Here is a 21,048-nt window from a genome sequence, read left to right on the forward strand (position 1 = left end):
CCTGGCCTATGTGCCGGTAACAAAGCTCGTGAAACTCGAGCCAAGCTGCAATACCCACCACCTGTAGCTGCCTAAGCACCCAGGTGGCAGCCCTTGATGTTTTCCACCATACCAGGCTGCTACTCACAGCAACCTATATTTTAAAGAAACCAACTTGAGCTGCAGCAACTCTTAAAAACAAACAAATAAATAAATAAAAGAGCCGCCCCGCCCTGCGCGGCCGCAACGGCTCCAACGGCCTGGCGGGGCGGAGCCCTGGGGGGCGGGGCGCGGGGCGCACTCTGCACTCGCACGTGGCGCTCGAGCCGAGGCACGTAGCCGCCCGCCCCGCTTCCGCCGCCGCGCGCATGCGCCTTTCCCGCTCCTCTGCGGCGGGAGCTCCGTGGCGCGTGCGCGGCGAGAGCGTCATGGCGGCTCCCAGCGGCCGCTTCCTGCACATGGGCTGAGGGGCAGCCGGCAGCGCCATGGCGGCCCTCGAGCGCTCCCTGCTCAGGGGCTTCCTCAGCCCCGCCGAGGCCCTGGCGTGGAAGCAGGGCGAGCTCGCGGCGGCAGGTGAGGCCGGGCCGGTGGCGGCCGGGTGGGTCGGCGGCCGTTGTTGGTGCGCAGCGCGCGGCTCCCTCTTCGCGCTTGGGGGCGGCCGGATGTGCCCTCGCCGCCCCCGGGCACTGCCCGCCCCTCTGCGGCCTCCGCGGCGGCTCCCGCCGGGCGGCGGGTCGCGGCTCTGCGCTGCCCGGAGCCGTGAGCCCTGCAGGCGAACAGAGAGGGAAGCAGAGCGGCGCGCCTTGCCTGCCCCGTGTCCCCTAGCTGTTAGGGGCACACGGAAAGGCACTTCCCGGCGGGGCTCGAGGCTGTTACTGGGCTGCCTCTGCTGCAGGGGAACCCGCAGGGTTTAGCGGATGCTGCACGTGGGGCTGCAGAGGCACTTCTGTGCCTCGGGCAGTCAAGGAATCCAGCTGTGTGTGCGATACGGGCTGTAGCGTTGACATATTTGGGGGCTGTAGCCTCTTGAGAGATTCTTTCATCCTTACCTTGGCACTTAATGAGTTTTGGAAAATATCTGTGCCGTTCTAGCTAGCTTCCTAATGTTAATTCTTATTTAGCCTTATTCACTATATTGGCAAGAAATCCTAAGTGACTTTTTTTCATCTCTTCAGTGAGAGTTGTGTATGTCTTCTTTTAGTGATGTGTTGCCATTAGCTTTGGATGAGATAGGTTCCTGCAATATCAATATCTGGTAGTGAGAGAAAATAGTGAGGCTATTACTGAAATGAACCCTAATTAGTCTGAACCTAAAGTTAAAATCAGTGACCATTCTTTTATGCTAGCTTTTGAATTGGCCAATGCAGAATCCAAAGCAGGATTTATGGAATTATAGACAGTCATGCTGCAGTTACTGCATTACTGGAAAAACAACCACCAGCATCCTCCCTGCCAATAACCATCCTAGTCAAATACACCCCTGCCTCTCTGAGCAACTATAATCCAATATAAGGTGTCCTTTGGTGAAAGACCCTCTCCCTGCAGAGCAGCTCAGAGGAAGTTGCTCATCTCTCTCTCTGTTGAGAGTGCAGTGTCAGCAGGGCTTTACAAGGGTTAGTTTTCTTTTGCATGTGCCCTTTCAGCTTAATGTCTCTTTCATTCACCTAGCACAGACAAGCCCTCACATTATTTGTCTGACTTCTGCAATAAAGGACATAAATTGTGGTAAATAGCCTGGTGCGGGCAGATGAGAATGAATGTATTTCTGTCACCCATTCCTACCAAGTCATCCATCTCTGCCATTGAAGCTCATTTTTAGCATGGGTCTTCAGGTTGCCCAAGTTCTGGGCTACTTGTTTGGAGCTAGAAGAGCTTGGGGTTAGTATTGGGTTGACTTCCTTGCACAGCAGCAGCTTGTGTGGATGTGCCCCTGTGCAGGTGTCAATCTGGGTAGCCTGGGTGCCAGTGTTAGTGCAGCTGTGGCAGCAGTGATGGCATGAGAGCTGCAGTACCCGCCTGGAGTCACGGATTTGACTGCAGTCAAAGCAGTGAGACACATTGGATGGCGATTTTGCTCAAGAATATGAGCTTTTAACACTTCAAGGCTCATCTAACAGACAGCCTCTTGTTTGGTTGCATGTCTGGGCAAGGAGGTGGAAAGGAAAATGTCTTTTGTGAGCAAAGATTCTAGCCTAGTCTATATTTTGGTTGTTTAGAAACACCTTATGATTTAAATATATGGTGTTTCATGAATTCATTTTGTCTTGCAAGAAAAAAGCAGAGAAAATGGATTCATACCAATGTGGTAGTTGCTCTTAAGCATCTTGCTTCTTATGCAGACTTATCACTTCGATATGTATTTCCTCAAGATAAATTTACTATCTTTTTTAGTAGAGCTAAAGTCACAGCTAATGGGCAATATGACTACTTCCAGCAATTAAAGGAAGTGCGGTCCCTTTACCTAGGAATTTATTCCCTCAACTTTTACAACTGTTGAGCTGTTTTTGTCACGGCTGACCTATTCTCCTAAAAAGGTTGTCTTATAGTTAGAACCTGTAACTTAGTAATTTAAAATGTTTTGGAGGGAGCTCTTTTTTTTTTTTTTTTTTTTTTTTAAACCTTCTTCTGAATTTTTAAATCTTCATTAACTTTAATGTATTTATTTGAAAGGCCATCCACATTTTCCTTGAAATTCCTGTGCATTTTTTAATGCTTTGCATTCATATAGCAGTTTGTTTTTAACTATAACATTAATACCAGCTCTGTAAAATTCCTTTTGAATAAGATGACTCTCGCCACTGCTGTTATTTAGCTTAAATAGAACTACACTTATTGTAAGATGTATTTTTTTTTTCCAAAGAAGACATGCATATGCTGTGACTTGAATATTTCTTCTAACATGAAATTGTTTCTAAGGTGATGCTTTATTTATTTGTTTCACAGAAAGTGGACTGCTGTTGAAGTTAATTATTGATGGGAAATATGAGGCAGTGTTTTCAAATTCAGCCATCCAGGATATTTTCAATGCACCTTCTGTGACAGAGGAGAACATTGACAGCTACTTGGAGGAACAGATACGCGCATACCTGGACTGTCCTGCAGAGGCCGATAACATGGAAAGGTGGAAATAATAATTATGTGGAAGGTTCAATAGCGGCTGTTTTTGTCTGTCTTTTTTTTTCTCTTTCTGAGGAGAGAAAATTAGAAAATAGTTTTTCTGTGGTGTGTAAGTTCTTCCCTCGCCCTTTCTTGCTGGAGGATCTATTCTTTATTGGTTCCTTCACTAGACAGTGTTTTGATATGAAGGTCTGTTGAAAACTTCAGCTTTATTTACAGTGGTTACCTCTGAAGGTGCTGCTATAAAGAAGCCATCTTGCCATGCATCTTTATCTTTGAAGCACCATATTGCATACATATTCATATGTGAAATACCATTTAATATCCCTTTCAAAACAATGTCTGTTCATATTTTTCAGGTTGATGCATAGTAGGATTGTTTTAATATTACCTTAAAGTGAGTAAGATATTGCTAATGGATGATATCCATGGATTGATTAATTTTATATTTAAAGCTTTCTGTAAGATAGACTCACTTTGGCTTACAGTAGGAGTAGTGGAAGTAGAAAGTGTGTATGTATATATGTAATTTAAATGTTTAATAAAATTTAAATAGTTATTTATTAGTAGTTATTTAAAATTAAAAAGTTCTTTGTGTATGTATAGTTTTTTAGAGGAGCTAGGTGGGAAGAAGTTGCTCTAAAAAAAATAAGGCAAGGAGGGCAAAAGATGTAAGGAGATGAGATAAAGGTAAAAAGAAAGTATTGCGTGTAAATGTGACAGAATCCAAACACATGTGTGCTGGTGTGACAGGCATCAAAACAAGAAGTTTTGCTACAATTCCTGAAAGAATCAAGTAACTGGCAGTTCTAAACACTAGGCTGAGACTTTTCTAAAGCTGTGGGTCGTAGTGGGACAAAAGATATGCCTTAGTATGCAATTCCTAATCTCTCTCTTGTTGTTTGTAAATCAGTCTCTGTCCTGTTAAGAAATTTAGAGAAAGAGAGAGCCTGGGCTTTAACTAATGCAATACAGTTTGATGTGCTCCTGTTTCTGGACTGGAACATCCAGAGGTTGTCCCCATGGGTTTTGTCTCTAGCTTTTTTGGGGTTTTTTTGCTTGTCTGTTTTGTTTTTGTTTTATGTTTTGTTGTTGTGTATGACTGGAGCTTATATGGTGACATAATTTAGGGAGAAATGTCAGTATTGGTAACTTCTCTCTTGGAACAGTTTATTCTGAATAATGCAGCAAACATGAAATGGACTGAAAGCTATTAATACAACCCTGGTCTTAATCATTGATTAATGCATGATTTGCTGCACATGAAAGAAATAGATTTTATCAATTGTTTAGCTTCTTTAAAATAATCATATGTATATCATATATCACCATGACAAGATATTATAAAGCATCTTTATATTCCCTCCCTGGATTTTTTTTGGTCTATATCCTGTTCACAGGATTGTGCTGCCTCTATTGTAGCATGCAGAAAGCAGCAGTCTGTTTCTCTGGTCTTACATTTTTTTTTTTTCTTGTGCAAATCTACAGCACTGAACCTTTAAGAAGCAATTGCTTGTGTGTGGTTTTCCCTTCCCTCCCCCCGCCCTCCCCAGGATTACATTCTATAATTTTATTTGAAATAGGAGTTTTGAATAGTTCAAATGTTTCAAAATGTACCAGTATTTTCCAGAAATATTTTCTCTTCGGTAGGCAAATAATATTTTTTTCTTCAGGTTCTTTTAGTGATATTATGACACAATTTGAATGATATTAGCACTGGAAGATAAGTTGTTTGCCTCTTCCTTTACATAGAAAGTCTTCTAATAAAAGACATATCACCTCCTGCTTTAGGTAGGCATGGCCTACAACACTTACCTGCAGCATGCACTGCTTTGCCTCCAGTGACTTTCTGGGTTAAAATAGGTATTTTTTTCCAAGCTGCAGGCCCTGTACCTCGTGTGAGTGCCTTATGGAAGAAACTAATGCAACTTTTTCATGTTGTTATGTTGACCTTTCACTGCTTATGGTGAGAATTTCTGACACCCTCCAATGATCCTAAGAAAGTGTAATAAGTTATAGCTTAGAAAATACAGTAATATGATGACTTGTGACTTTCAGTACACAGGTCCTAGTTCAAATTACCTTTTTTTTTTCTTTTTTCTTCCTGACTTTAAAGTCTTAATTCTGGAAATTAAAAGACTTAGTGGTATCTGAATTCAGTCGGAAATGGAAAGTTGAATAGTTAACCTTGTTCTTTTAGCACAATATAAAACAGTACAAAGCACAGTTCTGTAATGGCATTAAAAACTCTTGAGTTCTTTCACTGATGCTAAGAGTAAGGAGTATGAGGATAAAATAGCTTAATATTTAGACCTCAAATATACATATATGTTTGGACATAGTCTGCAATTTTTTTCCTGCTTTCACAGTCAGGACTTTGCAAGAAAAATATTTTAACAGTATTTTAAAATTAGCTGCAACATTTTCTATCATCTTTACTGCTTCTTCCTCACTCTTGAACATTTTTCAGTAAGGCACTTTCAAACTTCATGGCTTAGTCTCAAATTATTCCTCTCAAACATAGAACACATTTTTCTTCCTGCTGTGGCTACTCAGTTCAAAGGTTAACAATAATCTTCTATAGACAAACTAGAAAATTACAGCTTGGTAGTTGTATACCAATTTAGCAGAATTGCTGAAGATGGAGGCATGGTATATATGTGTCTATATAGGAGGGGAATATCCATCTTTATTAATTTATTTCTTCCTCCTTGCTTCCATTTGAAGGAGGAGCATTTGTTGCCTGAGACACAGTTTAGCTCTAGAGACTTCAAGGAAGGGATAAAATCTTTTAGAACTCTGAAAGAGCCTGAAGACCTCCTGCTGCACTCGATCCTAAAACCTAAAGGATTAGGGAAATGAGCAATATGGTCTTTATTGACCATATGTTTACCTTACTAAATATATAAATACCAAACTTTACAAAACAAATCCATACAATGAAGTTTGTTTTTGTTTCTCAACATGGATGATATTTCTGGTATTTCTCTTGAGGCTTGTGATGGTCAATGAATTAGTGTGTCATACATATGGAAAAATAAAAGCGAGCAAACTTTTCTTTTTAATCTGACACTGTTGTATTTAAAGTGGGAAAAAAGAAAACCCTATTCAGTTTCTCATGTGTGTGTGTGTACCCAGAAAGTACAGAAGGGAAGTCACAGGAAAATAAGAACTATAACGTAGTTGTCTTTTAAGCATATCCAGATTATTGAATGTTCTTACTCTTACATTTTATATGTGAATTATAGAATAACATGCAAATTTATTTTTCTAAATATGAATGTTCAGTTATGTTTTATTTTAAAACCAAGCAAATTTATATGATACACTCCAGTATTTATATTGTATTTGTATAAATGCCTCATTTTGCATCATGGGTCACAGTCGTACTGGGCTTGGTGTAAACATCTGAAACGATCAAAACTCAGGAAACCCCATCACATAGAGAAAGGACCAGCCAGATGGATGGATGAAGACATGGCTAAGGAAATACAGGACTGAAGTAAGATTATATAGTGTGTCTTCAAATTGTTTTGAAGTTTAATGGCCACATGGAGTATACATTTGAGCAGTATTTGAGTAGGTATTTAACATGTGGATAATGCTAGCTAGTAAATATAATTGTTCAACGAGGGCTCTTTATACCTGTACTTCTGTTTCCAACCTTCCTAAGTATCTGTTTCTCTCTTTTTTTCCCCCGCCCCCCCGGTTGAATGTTCCCTGCTTCTAGTTTCTCATTGTTCTATGCCTTTTGCACACTCTTGTCCAGCAGATACTTGTTTTAATGGCTTGTATAATATTTCATCTTCCAGCTCTCTGTCCCTTTACAGAAACAGCAACTAGATTTTTTTTTTTTCCCCAGCTCAGTTTTGCTCCTTAACTTTCCTCTTTTATATCAGATTTTTTTTTAGATAGGAGTTATATTATATCTGTGATGTGCAGCTGGGCCTTTGTTGGCGTATAACTGATCTGCAATACAACAGGGCTGAAAGTCCTAAAGAAGTCAGAAAATCAGAAATTTGTGCAAGTGTCCCGAAAGTCTACACTCTTAAATCTACTACTAATTTTTGAGGGATTCTAACTACGTTCTGCAGACAACAGAGGTTATTTGTTTCTGATGCTGCCTGAAGAATTAATAAGATAAGGAAGTTAAATGCTTATAGCCTTGTAAATAAGGAAAAAACTTGTACTCAGTTTCAGAAAGAAAAGCAATTCTCAGAGTTTCATTTTTTTAAATGCATTCTTTAAAAAGTATGACTGAATGAGAACTGCTGTCAAAGTATCTGAGGCAAGTCTAAGGTGGTACCTAAGAACTTCCTAAAGGTTAGGGTAGTCTTATTATCAGAGGAGATGAAAACAAATTAATGTCAAAATAGAAATAAGTACATTAATGTGGAACATACAGTGGTGCCATGTTCTTTTTCTGACAATGTTGAGCCAAAAAAAATTCACAGGAAAACATAATGCTGCAGTAGGCAAGTATGGGATAATTTGCCTCTTATACTGATCTGATAATTAGATACAGTCTCAAATTCTGAAACATATAACCTAGATCTGTTTCCAAAATGTTGTCATTACCATTCTGCATAACCAAGAATATTTCCAACCCTTTTAATTTCCCGCATGGCTCTGCATTCTTGAGCACTAGATTCATTATACTGGGAGTGTGATTTTATTTTATTTTTTTAAGGATTGGGGTATTTGAATTAACCAATTAGCCAGGTTTTGTAAGCTAAATTAAAAAAATAGTGTTGATTGCTTTTCTTATCTATCTTGCAGGCAGAGGCTGGTGTTCCTACTTGGCGTGGGCAGTTTGCAGCTCTTTGTCCAAAGCAATTGGACCGGGCCTCCTGTTCGGTTACAGCCTGAGGACTTTCTGCCATCTGCACTGCTACAGAAATTCTGTGAGGTATACCTGAATTTTAATATGCTTTTTATAGCCACTGCTATTCTATTCATGGAAAAAATCATTTATTCAGAAAAGATTCGTGAGGCAGGGTGGGAGTGAATTGCCTTAGTTGCCGAGTCCTGTTGGCGGCTAGTGGAAGTATGATCAGCTATATCAGCATCTTGTGCACTTTCCTAGAAGCAGTTACTGTCTTTGTTGTCAGTAGTTAAGCTATTTCCTGCCTGATGTGTTGAGTTTGGATGGGAGAGTGGTTTTGTTTGCATGGCACCATTTACTTGAAAAGCATTTGCAGTCAGTCAACTTTTATTCTATTTTGGGTATATCCTTAGTTGGGTCAAAATAAGGATATTGATAAGTGACTTAGCAGGTTTCCATCTCTGGAGAAGAGGTAGAAGCTAGGTGTCTTGCAAATAGCAGAATGCCTGGTAGCTGTAAGAGTAGATCTGGTTGCTCAACACTCTGTCAGTTCATAGATCATGCCAAGTGAATGGCCCTGTTATTAGTATGAAAGCACTAAGGCAAATAGTATTTCTGAAAGAATAGGGGAATACAGGAGTTGAAACTTGAGGGGCATCAGTTTTGATTGCTTTATCTTTTACAAACATAACTAGCTAATACCATAACTTACCCTAGTGAGATACGCGTATGGTTTTTCATGGCAGTACCATGCTTTAAACCATGTCTGATACTGTATCTGTGGTTCATTACAGCTTTCACCTGGAATTGAAGCTATAGTAATACACTGACTACTGCAATATATTGTGTGGAGGCTAGGGGATAGCTCTACTTTTTCTTCTGTACTTCAGTGCGAATGTGGCAAGAAGTAATAGTTTTTGAAGAGATTCTTTTGTCCCTATTTCAAAAACATTGCTGATTTGTAATATAATTAAATAGAGGTTGGATGGGCCATTCAGAAATGCAATTTTTCAATTATTAAAAGCTAGCCTGAAAAGTTCCCTCCTTCCCCTTCCCTTCCCCCCTACCCCCTTATTTTTTTCTGGTTGAGACAGCCTTCTAAATATTGCCATCTCATATTACTTTCTGGGCAGGTCTTTTCCTCTTTTCCTTTTACAAGGCATGAATCTTCTCACTTCTCATCATTTTCAAACAAGATTACCTTTTTAACTGCCATTTAGTAAGATGGAACTAATCTGCCTATGCACTTGTATATGTTACTTTTAGATGTTATTTAATATGAGATATTTTTTTAAACAGTTGAAACCAGGAATTCCTTACTGCTGATACAGAGTAATAACGGAGAATGTTGTTGTTATATATAGACTACATGAATTGGCCGTAGTAATAAAGATGCTGTATTGCTACATTTTCTGCTAATGCTGTATCTACACATGGCTTGCTTTGCGTTTAGAATTTCATTATGAAGAGGATATGGACCATGAGCATTGTAAATGCTGTAAACTGTGGGATGAGGGGAGGTTTGACAAGTACTTCAAGTTTCACGTAAAACTTGTGGATCTGTGTTGTATTACTGTGGCATATTTTTGCAGGATTGCCATAACTCATTAAGTCCTGCCCTAGTTTCATTACCAAGTTCGTATTTTGAAATAACTTTAATTCAGGTGCAGTGTCTATGATTTTTTTTTTAAGTAGGTGTTTATCAGTTTATTTGCATCTTTTCAAGCTGGCATGACATGATGGGCTTCTTTTTCTTAGTTTTTGACACTGGGTGTTCAAATCTAGTCTCTTAATGACTTGAAAAATAACTCTGCAAGCCACATACACTAAATTCTTGAGAATGAGAAGTGAATTATCAGCAATTTTAAAGTATGCTGTTTCTGAGGGGAAAATATTTTCAGGTTGTCTTTATAAATGAGCAAGACACATTCATTTCTTCCATCCTCCTATCTTCTGTGGGTGTTGTTTACTGAAAAATCCTAATATTCTTTATTAGTGTTAATGTACAAGCTGGGTTTTAACACTGAAGATCAACCATCACTTTAACACTTAGATCAACCCTCCTGTTTATTGTCCATTTTAATGAACGAATGAGATATTCTCTCATTCAACAGGCAATTACACATGTCCTTTAGATTCTCTTATGGCTGTGGGTGTAATGGCTTGATGGATGTTTGCTTACAGAGAGAAGGTATTCCAAAAAATAAATTGGCAAGAGAAGATAAAGAAAAACAGACGTGAGCATGCTTCTAAAAAGCATTGCATCAGAATTTTGTATTTCTGTAAAATATAGCTGTTTATGCATTCAGGGAAAAGAAGTTTGGTATTATAAACATTATTACTGTCTTCATGTAAGTTTTTTTTTTTTTTTTTTTTTTTTTTTTTCCTTCTTCTTCTCTCTCCAAACATATTAAACAGTTATGTGATTAAATACACTATACAGTTTTCTTCTGCCTTAAACATTTTGATTCAAAAGTTTTCACATGTTTTGGATTAACTTTATGTATATTCTTTTCTTTCCAAAGGTTCTTAGTATAAACACTCTGTAAAGATGAACACTTCAAAATTTGGTCTTTTTATACTTCCATTAATCCATCTTTTCTCTACTGCATGCCCAGACTTTAAGAAAATTTGGCTTGAAAATAGTGACAAGGCTCTCTTTTTCTATCTTCTCTCCTCTTTTCCTTTTCCTTTTTTTTTTTCTTTTTTTTCTCGCTTTGATAGGCTTTCTATTTTTCAGGTTTTCAAATTAAAATGGCTTCTTCCCATGTCAAGGTTAAATTATGACTTCGTGAAGCATGCTTCTCTTAACTTGCTCTAAATAATAGTATTAACCTTCAGCCTTTAGAGCCTCTCATTCATTTCACGAGTATTTTCAAAAATGTCATTTTCAAAACTTTATTGGGTATGTCTTAACTTTATGACTTTCCAGCTATATAACATCTGCCATTTCTATCCTTCCCATAGTTTCAGCTCTGGGCCCATCGTAGAAGTTTATTTCTGCTCCCAGACAACTGAATGCATCATTAATTTTACTTCCTTATGCGGGTGCATTAAGACTGCATGAGACTATAATTAATTTGAGTGAACAAACAAGTCATGAAATAGTCTGTGTTAGATGAGTTGCTCGTAGGGGCCTCTTGGATGTCTTCCATTAACAATATTCATGAGTATGTGTACATTACTTCCAATCCCTCAGATTGATTCCAGTCTTATCTTTAGGCTACGGCTACGTTCATGTACTCCATTAGGATTTAAAATGTTCTGCAGAACTGAATATGCTTTTCCCTTTCAGTGCATACACAAAAATAGTTCTGTAATTTCTGAACAGAAAAACAGTTACATTTTAGTTCTTAAGTTTCTTTTTTCCTTTTTAATAATGTCACAGTTTACTGTACACACTCTGATACTGCCCTGGGTTTTATATGGTAAATGACTTGTGTTAAAGCAAGGATTAAAAAATGCGGAGTTTAAATGCAGTGTCAGTGCCAGCTTTGAACTTGCTGTAATTAAGTTAATATATGTGTAATAAGTGGGATATAATAATAGACTTCTTGTGTATTAAGTTACTGTTGCTATCTGTCTTCACCTAAGGGAATAAATGATACAGAACTGTTAGAAGTTGGGGTCTGTACCAAGGACTGTAAAAATGTTGTGAAGATTGAGCTGCTATAATTGCTTAAAGCAATTAGGTTTTAGCATCTGATGTCATATTGTTCATGGCCAAAGATGCTACTCTTCACTTTAAAACAAGTATGATGTATTTATTTATGTTATTAGGTTTTATTTGGCTAGAAGCTTCATCTGGAAGATGATTCCAATATGTTAATTGATAATCCCTATAAATAGCTCCTAGGAACTCTCAGAATACGTCAGCAACTCCTGGTCATCTTCAACTTTCTGGTTGGTTCCAACTAATGAGTTTTACAAAACGTTTGAATAATTCTGCTTCCATTTGTTTTGATTGCTACTTTTATGTGCAGTTTTGTTCTTTTGCTGAAAGAGACTGCTGTGTTTCCAGCACTACTCAAATCCAACATGATCCTTTGTCCTCGCTAGCTCAAACCTTTGGAAATGCCTTTTCTTCTTCTCTCAGACTCACAGGCTTGGCCTTTCATTAGCATGAACTAGCCAGAAAGAAGGAGTTGAGTCTTAGGCTGACTGATATGCTCCCTATATACTAGTGACCAGCAAGATGAAAGGTTTGAAGGTTCTCCTTCTGGGGTGTATAAGGATTGATGAATGAGCCTAAGTGTGGAGGCAGAGTTTTGTAAGCTAGGCCAATCTGTTAGTTCTAGATTCCTTTGCATACATATGAGAGGGGACATTCTTAGTGAGGCCACTTAAAAACAGCTCCCTTGCAAATAGAGTAGGGAACATGACAAGCACATTCATAGCTAAACACTTCCATGTGTTGCACTCTTGATGGGGGGACTATGTAGATAATCAAGATGAGCTAGCACATACATCCTGCAACTCAGCTCTACATCACTTACCCACTGCTGGTTTGGAGCATAAAACTGGGGACAATCTCCACTATAGTCTCAATATTTCTTTCTTTTAATCCCCGAAGTAAGTCTAGAGAGAACAGTCTAAAGCGATGGACCAAATCTCATTGATGATAACATAAACACAATATGCCTTCTTTTTTTTTTTTTTTTTTTTTGTGCTATGTCCTCTTCCCAAATCCAAAGTTCATTTTTTCACTGTTGAGCTTTACACTTCCTCTCAATGTTTCTTCCTGATTCAATTTTGCTATGCTTAAATCTTTTCTAAGATGTATTTGGAGGAGGTGGGAAAGAGTCTATCAATTTCTACGATCATTATGTACTTTATAAGCGAGAGCCTAGTTGTGTTAGTCTAGGATACTCAAGTCTTCCATTCTTTCCCTATTCCCTAACCCAAGTCATTTAATCAACATTTTTCTCTGTCTGTGTGTCTTACTGCTTCTCTTCTAAGATTCCCTAGCAGGAGAGAATTCTCTAGCAGCTGAAAGATCTAAAATCTTTAAACACCAAGAGGGCAAGCTCAGATTTTTCATTTTACTCTTGGCCAATGCTTTAGAATTTTTTGGAGCTGAATCCTGACTGTTCAACCTTTGAAGCCTTAAAAGCTTAAATGATTTCCTCATTTGTAGTTGTTGTCTCACCTTAAAGACTGCATTAGGACAGTAGGTTGTGCGCTGATAATGTAGTCGATAATGTAGTCTCATGGCAGAAGCTGGATGAATCGGTGCAGGTTTAGGTTTTCTTGGTTTCAAGACAAGGACGTTTGCTTCCTTGTATGGTATATGCTTCATGGAGAAGAAAAGGGATTTGTTAAAATAGAAGATTTTATGGCTTTGAGACTTGTTTGCTTCTTGTCAGGTCTGGTACATGTCATCCTTTCTCCCTCCTAGGTTGTGTTCCTTGTAATGTTACATTAGTAGAACTGAGCTTTCCAGTGAATGGCCTTGATATGTGAATTTGTGACTAATTGGTTGTTACATCTCTTAAATGATTGTAGATTGCTGTGGCATATCAAGACAGTTTCATAAAGTGGTTCTATAACAAAGCTTGCAGCTCTTTGCTATAAACTTGCCAACTGAGTCTGCCCTTTGCATTTTGTTGTGTGACTTCGTTTGACTGTAGGGAGAATCAAAAAAGAAAAAAAGAGTAGAGGGGAAACAAGTGTAACTTAAACTGAAAATTATAAGAAGTGGCATCTGTGTGTGTAGGCATGTGTATTCAAAATGAATCTCTAGGAGTGCTGAGCCATGACTTTTTCTCTCCAAATCAAAGCAGGTTTGCAATGTTAGTCAGACTATTCCTTCAAGGATCACTGAGTGGGGGTAACTGATTGCTTCCCACTTGGCAATTTCTTTCCTTTATTTCCAGGTGATTCATCAAGAGTATTGTAAATTTTGTTTTCATGGGATTTGAAGGGACTAAGGTCATGGAAAAAAATTGCACTTCGTGTAGATAATTCAAAGTCACAAATCATTGTCTACAAAGCTGAATTATTTTAAATGCTAATAAATGGCAAATAAGTAACAAATGAAAGCAAATCAGAAAAAGCCTGTGGATTACTGTAAAGAGATAGTGGTCACTGTAAAGTGAGCTAGGGCAGTAATATGACTCAACAGCTGTCGTCTTTGAGGTAGTCTTTTGGTACTAGGTATTGAAAAGAGTTTCATAGAATTTAGGAATTACATTATCAGTTGAGTTTTAAAAAGATGAATGTGCTCAAATAAGTTCTGTCCTGGTAGGCTAGGCTAGATAACCTGCGCCTTCAATGCAAGCTCTTACTTAACTATCTCTTTGTACCTCTTCCTTTCCCTTCCCATTTCCTGCCCTTTTCATACTGGCTGGAAACAAAATACTTTTTTTGGTTTGCAAATGAAACCTGCCATGTGAGAGCTTGGAAAAAGTGATAAGCTGACATCTGCCTAAGTCTGAAGATAAACTGTGTGAGTGCTTTCATGGTGTTAGAAGTTAGACAAGAAAGGGTGTCTGTCATCTGACAGTCACCACTGAGACACAGATTCCCTGGGGAGCTGCCTCAGCCCCATTAGGTAAGAGCTCTCCATACAGGCCAGCATTCCCAGCAGAGGGGCCTGTACTTACTGGACAAAGAGAAGAATGGCTCTAATTGAGCCATTCTGAGCATCTAATATTGATGCTCAATTGATGCCACTCCAACAGAGAGCCACTCCTTCTGGAGAAAGATAACCTGTACTGACTTCATTGTATGAGTATGTCATGTGTTTGAGCACTGTAGGGCTATACACAAATTTATTTTTGTGATGGCAAGTTGAATGGCATGGATTTTTGAGAAGCTTTTTTGAATTAAATCATGGCAATGATAGTAGTAATGGAATGGATTTAGTGGGAATAAAATTGACTGGATATATGCGTTTCAGGTGGCAGGAAATCAGGGTCTTTTGGATCAGGTTGGTATGGTGGATCTGGCCAGCAAGAGAGGAAGTAGAATTTAGTTGGTAAAGGGCTGGGACTCTGAGACACAGTCACTTTTTTGTTTGTTTTTGGAGTAGACTTTCTCCTTAAATCAATAGTTGCCTTTTCCTAGTTTTCAATTACATGATTTGTTTAACTGTTTCCTGTAACTTGTTGGGTTTTTTTTCTTTTATTATTTCTTCTTTCAGCCAAAAATGCTTCATGCAGCTGTTTTGAAGACACTGCTCCTAGATGGTGAATCAGTCTATACACTGACTTCTCATCCTATCTTGTTGCTTATAGCCAGGATAATCCTTGTGAAATCAAGACACAAACTTGCATCTGTTCAGGTAAGAAATAAGTAACTAACCATTATGTTTGCCAGGTACTCCCTGGTTCTGTTAAGTATTTTTTGTTTGGTTGGTTGGTTTTCCCCTCTCCCTACTCGCTGAGTCCGAATACCTACTCTTCTATTTCTTTCCCCAGCTCTGATATTCCTTCCTCTAAGGAACAGATTTAGGCAGTGATTACACATAAACATGAGTGCCTTTTCCTTAAGGGTAAGGTATTTTCTCACCATTTTCCCTTAAGAGAGGTGCCTTCCTTATGTGCAAAAAAACAGACGATTAAAAAGGCAGCAACTTTTAAAAATATATTGTTTGTGACATTGTATATAAAAAACATAAATGCCTCGATGTAGCAGGTATATATTATAACCCTTTTTCACAAGCTTTGAAATACCTTTAAACATTGCCATATGAATTCTATGCCACAAATTCTAGATACCAAGAAGGTCCTTTCTGTTGCTTTGAATCATCATCTATCCCTCTCGTAGGCGTTCACATAGACTGCCTGAATTCTCTGCTCTGTTTGCTCATGGAAAAAATGGAGCTATGAGTCTTTTGAGAGGACTTTGGATTTTGCCTCCTTTATAACCAGAGGGCTGGTCAGTAGAGGGTCAGTTCAGAACTGGGGGACTCTTAATAGCAGCAACTTCTCTTTATTGCGTTCCGGTTAAACGGACTTTGGCTGGAGATCAAATGCCACATGGTCCCTCTTTATGCTTGGCTGAAAACATCCATTCCCAGCTGGGTCTTTGTATGGGGGCCGCATTAAACCGTGTGGGAGATGTTGGCTGCGCTGCATGTCTGGAAGCCAAGCTCTTCCATCCTTTTCCCTGTTATTCACAGACGAATGCTATTGAATTCTAGCAATTGGGTCAGTTAGGGAGGCAGAAAATGTACCTAGTATAGAGAAGTCCCTTGCTACCTCCTCTCAAACTGACATTACTGGGGCCACCTTCTGCCTAGTGGAGCTTCAGTTACTTATGGCTATATCAAGTTTTGGTAGTAGATAAAAGACAGCAGCTGATAAAAGTTACTTTCATCAACAGGTCAGGCAAGCTTTTAGCTTGCCATTCTTCCTCATTTCAACTTGACTCAAAGGAAAATCTCAATATGCCTTTGCTCCTTATTTAAGATCAGTGTAAATCAGTTTAGAATAGGATAAAATACTCTGAAATCTATTATCTAAAATGCTAATAAAGCCTTGTTTCATTGAAAAATGCTGTCGTAAATGGAAGATTAAATAATTGAAAATTGTTCCAAAGAACATTGCTTAGCTTGGTTCCCCCGAAAAGCTAACACTGATAAAGCATCATGCAGAGCTCAAGTGAATTACTTTATAAATAAACGCTCTTAGAAATCTTTATAGTGATTTAAAAATGTGAAGTAGAATCAGAGAGAACATTTTTATTAAGTTTTTAAGACTTCTGTGTGGCAAGCTTCTAGCCCCAGGTAATTGTATTATTGAGACAGAAACTCACCTTCATGGGAAACAAATACTTCATTATATAATACTGAAGTTGTTTGAAACTTCTTGCTTAACTTGCCTTTGGGTTTCTATGTAAGTGATGAAATATTGTGATTTAACCTTTTTCACAAAGTCTCCTGTTTATGTGCCTTTGCTCTGTTCAGCCTGATATCAAAAGTCATCTTTCATTGCTTTCTGAAATAGATATTATTATTCTTTTTGATAGCTCCTTTCTAGGGACATTATAGTCAGCTACATCTAATTGGTCTTGATGTTTTTGCTTGCATGCTGTTCTGTCCTTTGGTCTGAGTGATATAAACATAACCTGTATAAAAAGTTCACAAGATAGCTGTATCTCAGCACTGCTCCAGCATTGCTTTTACAGAAAATAGTTAGAATCCTAACAGAATTAACAAAACTAGTAAGCAGTAGAACCCGTGTAGAGGTATGGCCTACGTTCACAGATGAGAATCTTAAGTAATTTTATGAAAAGAATATTATGTTATCATTTAGGTTTTCCACGCTGGTGCAGCTAAAGAATAAGAGATGCCAGGGCATTTATCTTTTGTGAACACAGCTTTTTAAAATCACATTTTTGAATTGTGCTTTCTGCTATAGAATGACTTCTTAGCCCAGTAATGTATTAATTTGCCTTCCACACATGAACATTAATGCTTTCTGCTATGATTGTAAGATGTTCTCATAAGTTATTTAAAAACTCAAAGCTTCATTCAGGTTTCATTTAAAATGCAAATATACTTTGAGCCCTTGGAAGGGCTTACAGTCGTTAGGACATCAGTCTAAAAACACATAGAAAAGGTCTTTGCTTGCAGAGGCCAGTGTAACTGCAGATACTCTAGATTTACAGTTTGGTTATCACCGTACTTCAAAAAAGATGGAGTTAGGAGAGCAAACACTGGTCCAGTTTCACTTTATGAACTTGTCACTACCTAGTGTGAATGGACCAATACCCTGGAGGAACTTCTTGTTCCCTCAGGAAAGAGCTGGTTTCCCAGCCCTGTAACCCAGCAGTTCAGTAGTGCAGAGATCCAGTAGGCTCATGCCCATCCCTATGTGACACCCAACTGAATCACAAGTTCTGGTGGGTAAGATTTAGAGAGAAAAGTGTTCTGGGTTGTTAATCATGAGAAGGTAAATTTTCAAAGTTAGGCTTTTATGAGCAGAAGAGGTTGTGAAAGCTCTTTGTTTTATGGGCACTCTGTTAATTTGTGAACAATTACTAAACATGGGTATAAGAATCAGAATTAAAAAAAAGGAGAAAGATGAAAAGAAAGAGTTAGGTTCCAGGAATAGAGGTGACTGCCGAGTTGGGAGCCTGTCTACACAGTAAAAAGGAAGCTCTTGATTCAGTTCATTCAATACAGAGACACTTTTCAGTGCTATTGTCTAAGAAGAAAGCATGCTCCGTGAGGAAATGATAAAGTAACAGTTTCTATGGAAATGACTCGGATAGTTGCCTTTTTGGTAGAGAGATTTCACAAGACTATGTCCTTTAAAGCAGAGAAGAAAGAGAGAGTGTCACTTAATCATCAGTCCAGGTCAAAGCTCAGACAGAAATTTCTGAACGAACTGCAGGGACAGGTCAAGACAGTAGTGCCCCTGTATGTGCCTTTTATTATTGTTTTGGATTAGTCATTTGGTCAGAACATGCACTTGCATCTTAATCCCTGCTGGAAGAGGCAACACACTGGCAAATGAAATTTAGTGTCCATAGTGATGTATGCAGAGAAAACTTTGTATGGTGACAGGCTATGAAACCATTTCCACTCAGAAGGATGTATTAAAGGAAATTTTTGAATTTAATTATTAAATTATAATTGAAGGAAGAAAGAGTGGAGAAGTAGCATGTAGAAGTATGTATACATCCGGTCCTCCTTCACCTGTCTCAGTCTTCCTTTTACACCATATGAAGAGATCCAAAATGGTTAAACAGAGTAGGAAGTGCACAGAAGGCCACCACTGTATCCAGTGTAAGGCCTCTCTCTATGGGAGATACAGAATGACTTTCATACAGAGGCTGCCTGGGGAGGAGTCCAGGACTCCTCAGTCTGGAAGGGTGGCTGAAGAGGGAGATGATGGCTGCCTAGTGAAATCATGCAAGAAAGGTGGAAAGTCAGGAACAGTCTTGTTTTGTTTCTTTCTGTTGCAAGAATTAGGAGGAGGAGCCGGGGGGAAACAGAGTTTGAACCAGAGGCTGGTTCAAAACATCTCTTTTATCTGCAATGTGTAGAGTTTTTTTTGCTTGTGTAGGTTGGGATCCTGAGGGTTTGCAGGGTTCACAGCACAACTAGAGAAATTAACAGGGCGGCGGGGGGGACCCATCCAGCTCTGTAGGAGTGCAGCAGAGCTGCTTGAATATGCACACCTTTGTGCTAGATTAAAACACACCTTTATAAAGTGACTGTTGTAGCTGGTTTTATGTTTTACGTAAAACGTATATTTAAAAAAATAAAAAACACTTTTTTCTTGTTACTCATTTAAAGTATCCTTACTTCCTTTCAGACATTGTGGTGGTGGACTCTAAGATGTGTGAATATTCATCAGCAGTTGTTAGAAGAGCGATCACCTGAGCTATTTACTCTTGCCCAGGCATGTATAAAACAAGGTATGTCTCTAATGACTCGTTTTGTGGGGCTGCAGCACCACTTGTTAGTGATCTTTGATGGAGGACGTTTTTAGGCAATGTGAAGCTTATCAGGTAGTTATGTAACTGTACGAAAAGGACTAGAAGAGAGAAAGAGCAGAAGAGGAATTCATTTAAGTTGAGATGGATTTGTGTGACACATGCAAGATGAAGCCAGGAATATCTGATTGCAGACAAAGATTCCCCCGCTGTGCATATTGCAGGTTAGCTTGTGATAAGGTAACTGAAGGCATTTTGTGCAGTTTTCTGATGTTACTGATCTTATGTATGAAGGGTGAAGGTTTGAAAGGTGAATGTCCCTGTTCTTCTGCATCTGAGGGAAATGAACTTTTTTCCTGTTTTATCTCCATCTAAATTTTGAAATTGGTTATCTCTGATTCGAGAAGGATTTGTTGAGGATAATAGATAACATTAAAATGCTGACATTCATGAAAGCGCAGTGTAGAACATTAATGAAATATCTGACATCTTATTTGGGATTTATCTTTTGAGAAGCAATTGATAAAGCTGAAAAAGCAGACAACTTCTATGCGTGTTGGTGTCTCATCAGTTAATTTATTAGTTGAAGATTTTATTAGTTTAATTTCATAAGCCTGAAGCTTCTAACCAAGTACTTTTATGAAATTTTCTCTTGCTTTTAGAAATGAATTATGATTATGTGTCCTCTTTGGCTTTTAAAATGCCAGTTTGAATGCCTCTCTGCAGTTCCACTATCATGAAGGAGCTCTCTTGATTAGAACTGTGCATGGGTTTGAGCCATGCAAATGATTTCCAAAACAGAAACTTGTTTGTTTGTTTGGGCTTTGTGGTGTGTGTGTGTGTGGTGGTTTTTTTTTAAAAAAAAAAAAAAAAAAAAAAAAAAAAAAGTTTCTGTCTGAAAGGACACTTAGTGCAGTAATGAATCTGTGGAGAGGATTTCATTGGAAACTTCTAAGCAATTGTATGTTTTAGTTGTCATATGAACCACAGCGAATGTTTAAAAAGATTTGTCACTGTAAACATGTATGGCTTTGGCACATGCTTCTAGTAGATAAGTTCCAATGATCTGAATATAAACCTGTTAGCTACTGAAAATCAGTAAGTAATGTATGTTTATGACTTTTTTTTCTTGGAAATTGAATCAAAAGTACTTAATCAAAAAGTTGCAGTATTGTAGAGTTTCGACTTGTGTGCCTGCATGTTCAATACCTTGTAGGCTGAACTGCACTAACAACAGCCCCTTAGCATTTAGTTACTCAACCTACTCTAAGGAATCAATACAAATATATATCTGTGTTTTAGTATAAAACTATGGATCAGGTTTTTGTTTGCAATGTCATAAGAAATTAATGTCTGCAAAATTGACATTTTGGAAACTATCAAAGTAAAATTATATGTATTTTTGTTTTGAAAGCTCGCAAATATGACAGTCATAAATAATTTTGTAAATGATTTTTTATCAGAAGTCTTTCTTAGAGAAAGAGCGAAGTAGCTTTTGCTAGAACTTCAGTTGTTTTATGATCCTAGGTAAATCATTTTCTCAAAGTAAATGTATTAAGTATGGACAGAAATATTAAATCCCTCAGGTGGTTTGTTTACAGAGTGTATGTTAGCTAGATGTGATGTCGATGTGATGTTACTGCTCAACTAACTTTCTCGGTTTTGAAATAACGTGTTTGAAATTTTGTGTGTCAAAAGTGTTGATTAATCTGTACAAACTTTGTTGATTAATCTGT

General features: G+C 38.2%; 1 protein-coding gene across 1 annotated transcript in view; it reads left to right on the top strand.

Moving 5' to 3' along the window:
* Window positions 1-458: 458 nt before the first annotated feature.
* The window catches only part of TTC27 (tetratricopeptide repeat domain 27), a 114,381-nt gene continuing 93,791 nt past the window's right edge, over window positions 459-21,048 (top strand). Inside the window, exons 1-5 of the mRNA XM_088524196.1 lie at window positions 459-552; window positions 2,923-3,100; window positions 7,876-8,005; window positions 15,066-15,206; window positions 19,192-19,294. Coding sequence (XP_088380322.1) covers window positions 465-552; window positions 2,923-3,100; window positions 7,876-8,005; window positions 15,066-15,206; window positions 19,192-19,294 — 640 coding nt within the window. The 5' untranslated portion in view covers window positions 459-464. The remainder of the gene's footprint in view (window positions 553-2,922; window positions 3,101-7,875; window positions 8,006-15,065; window positions 15,207-19,191; window positions 19,295-21,048) is intronic.

The sequence above is a fragment of the Tinamus guttatus genome, unplaced genomic scaffold (assembly GCF_059628265.1).
Source record: "Tinamus guttatus ecotype Peru unplaced genomic scaffold, ASM5962826v1 Tinamus_guttatus_pri_ptg000208l, whole genome shotgun sequence".
In the NCBI taxonomy this organism is placed as follows: domain Eukaryota; kingdom Metazoa; phylum Chordata; class Aves; order Tinamiformes; family Tinamidae; genus Tinamus; species Tinamus guttatus.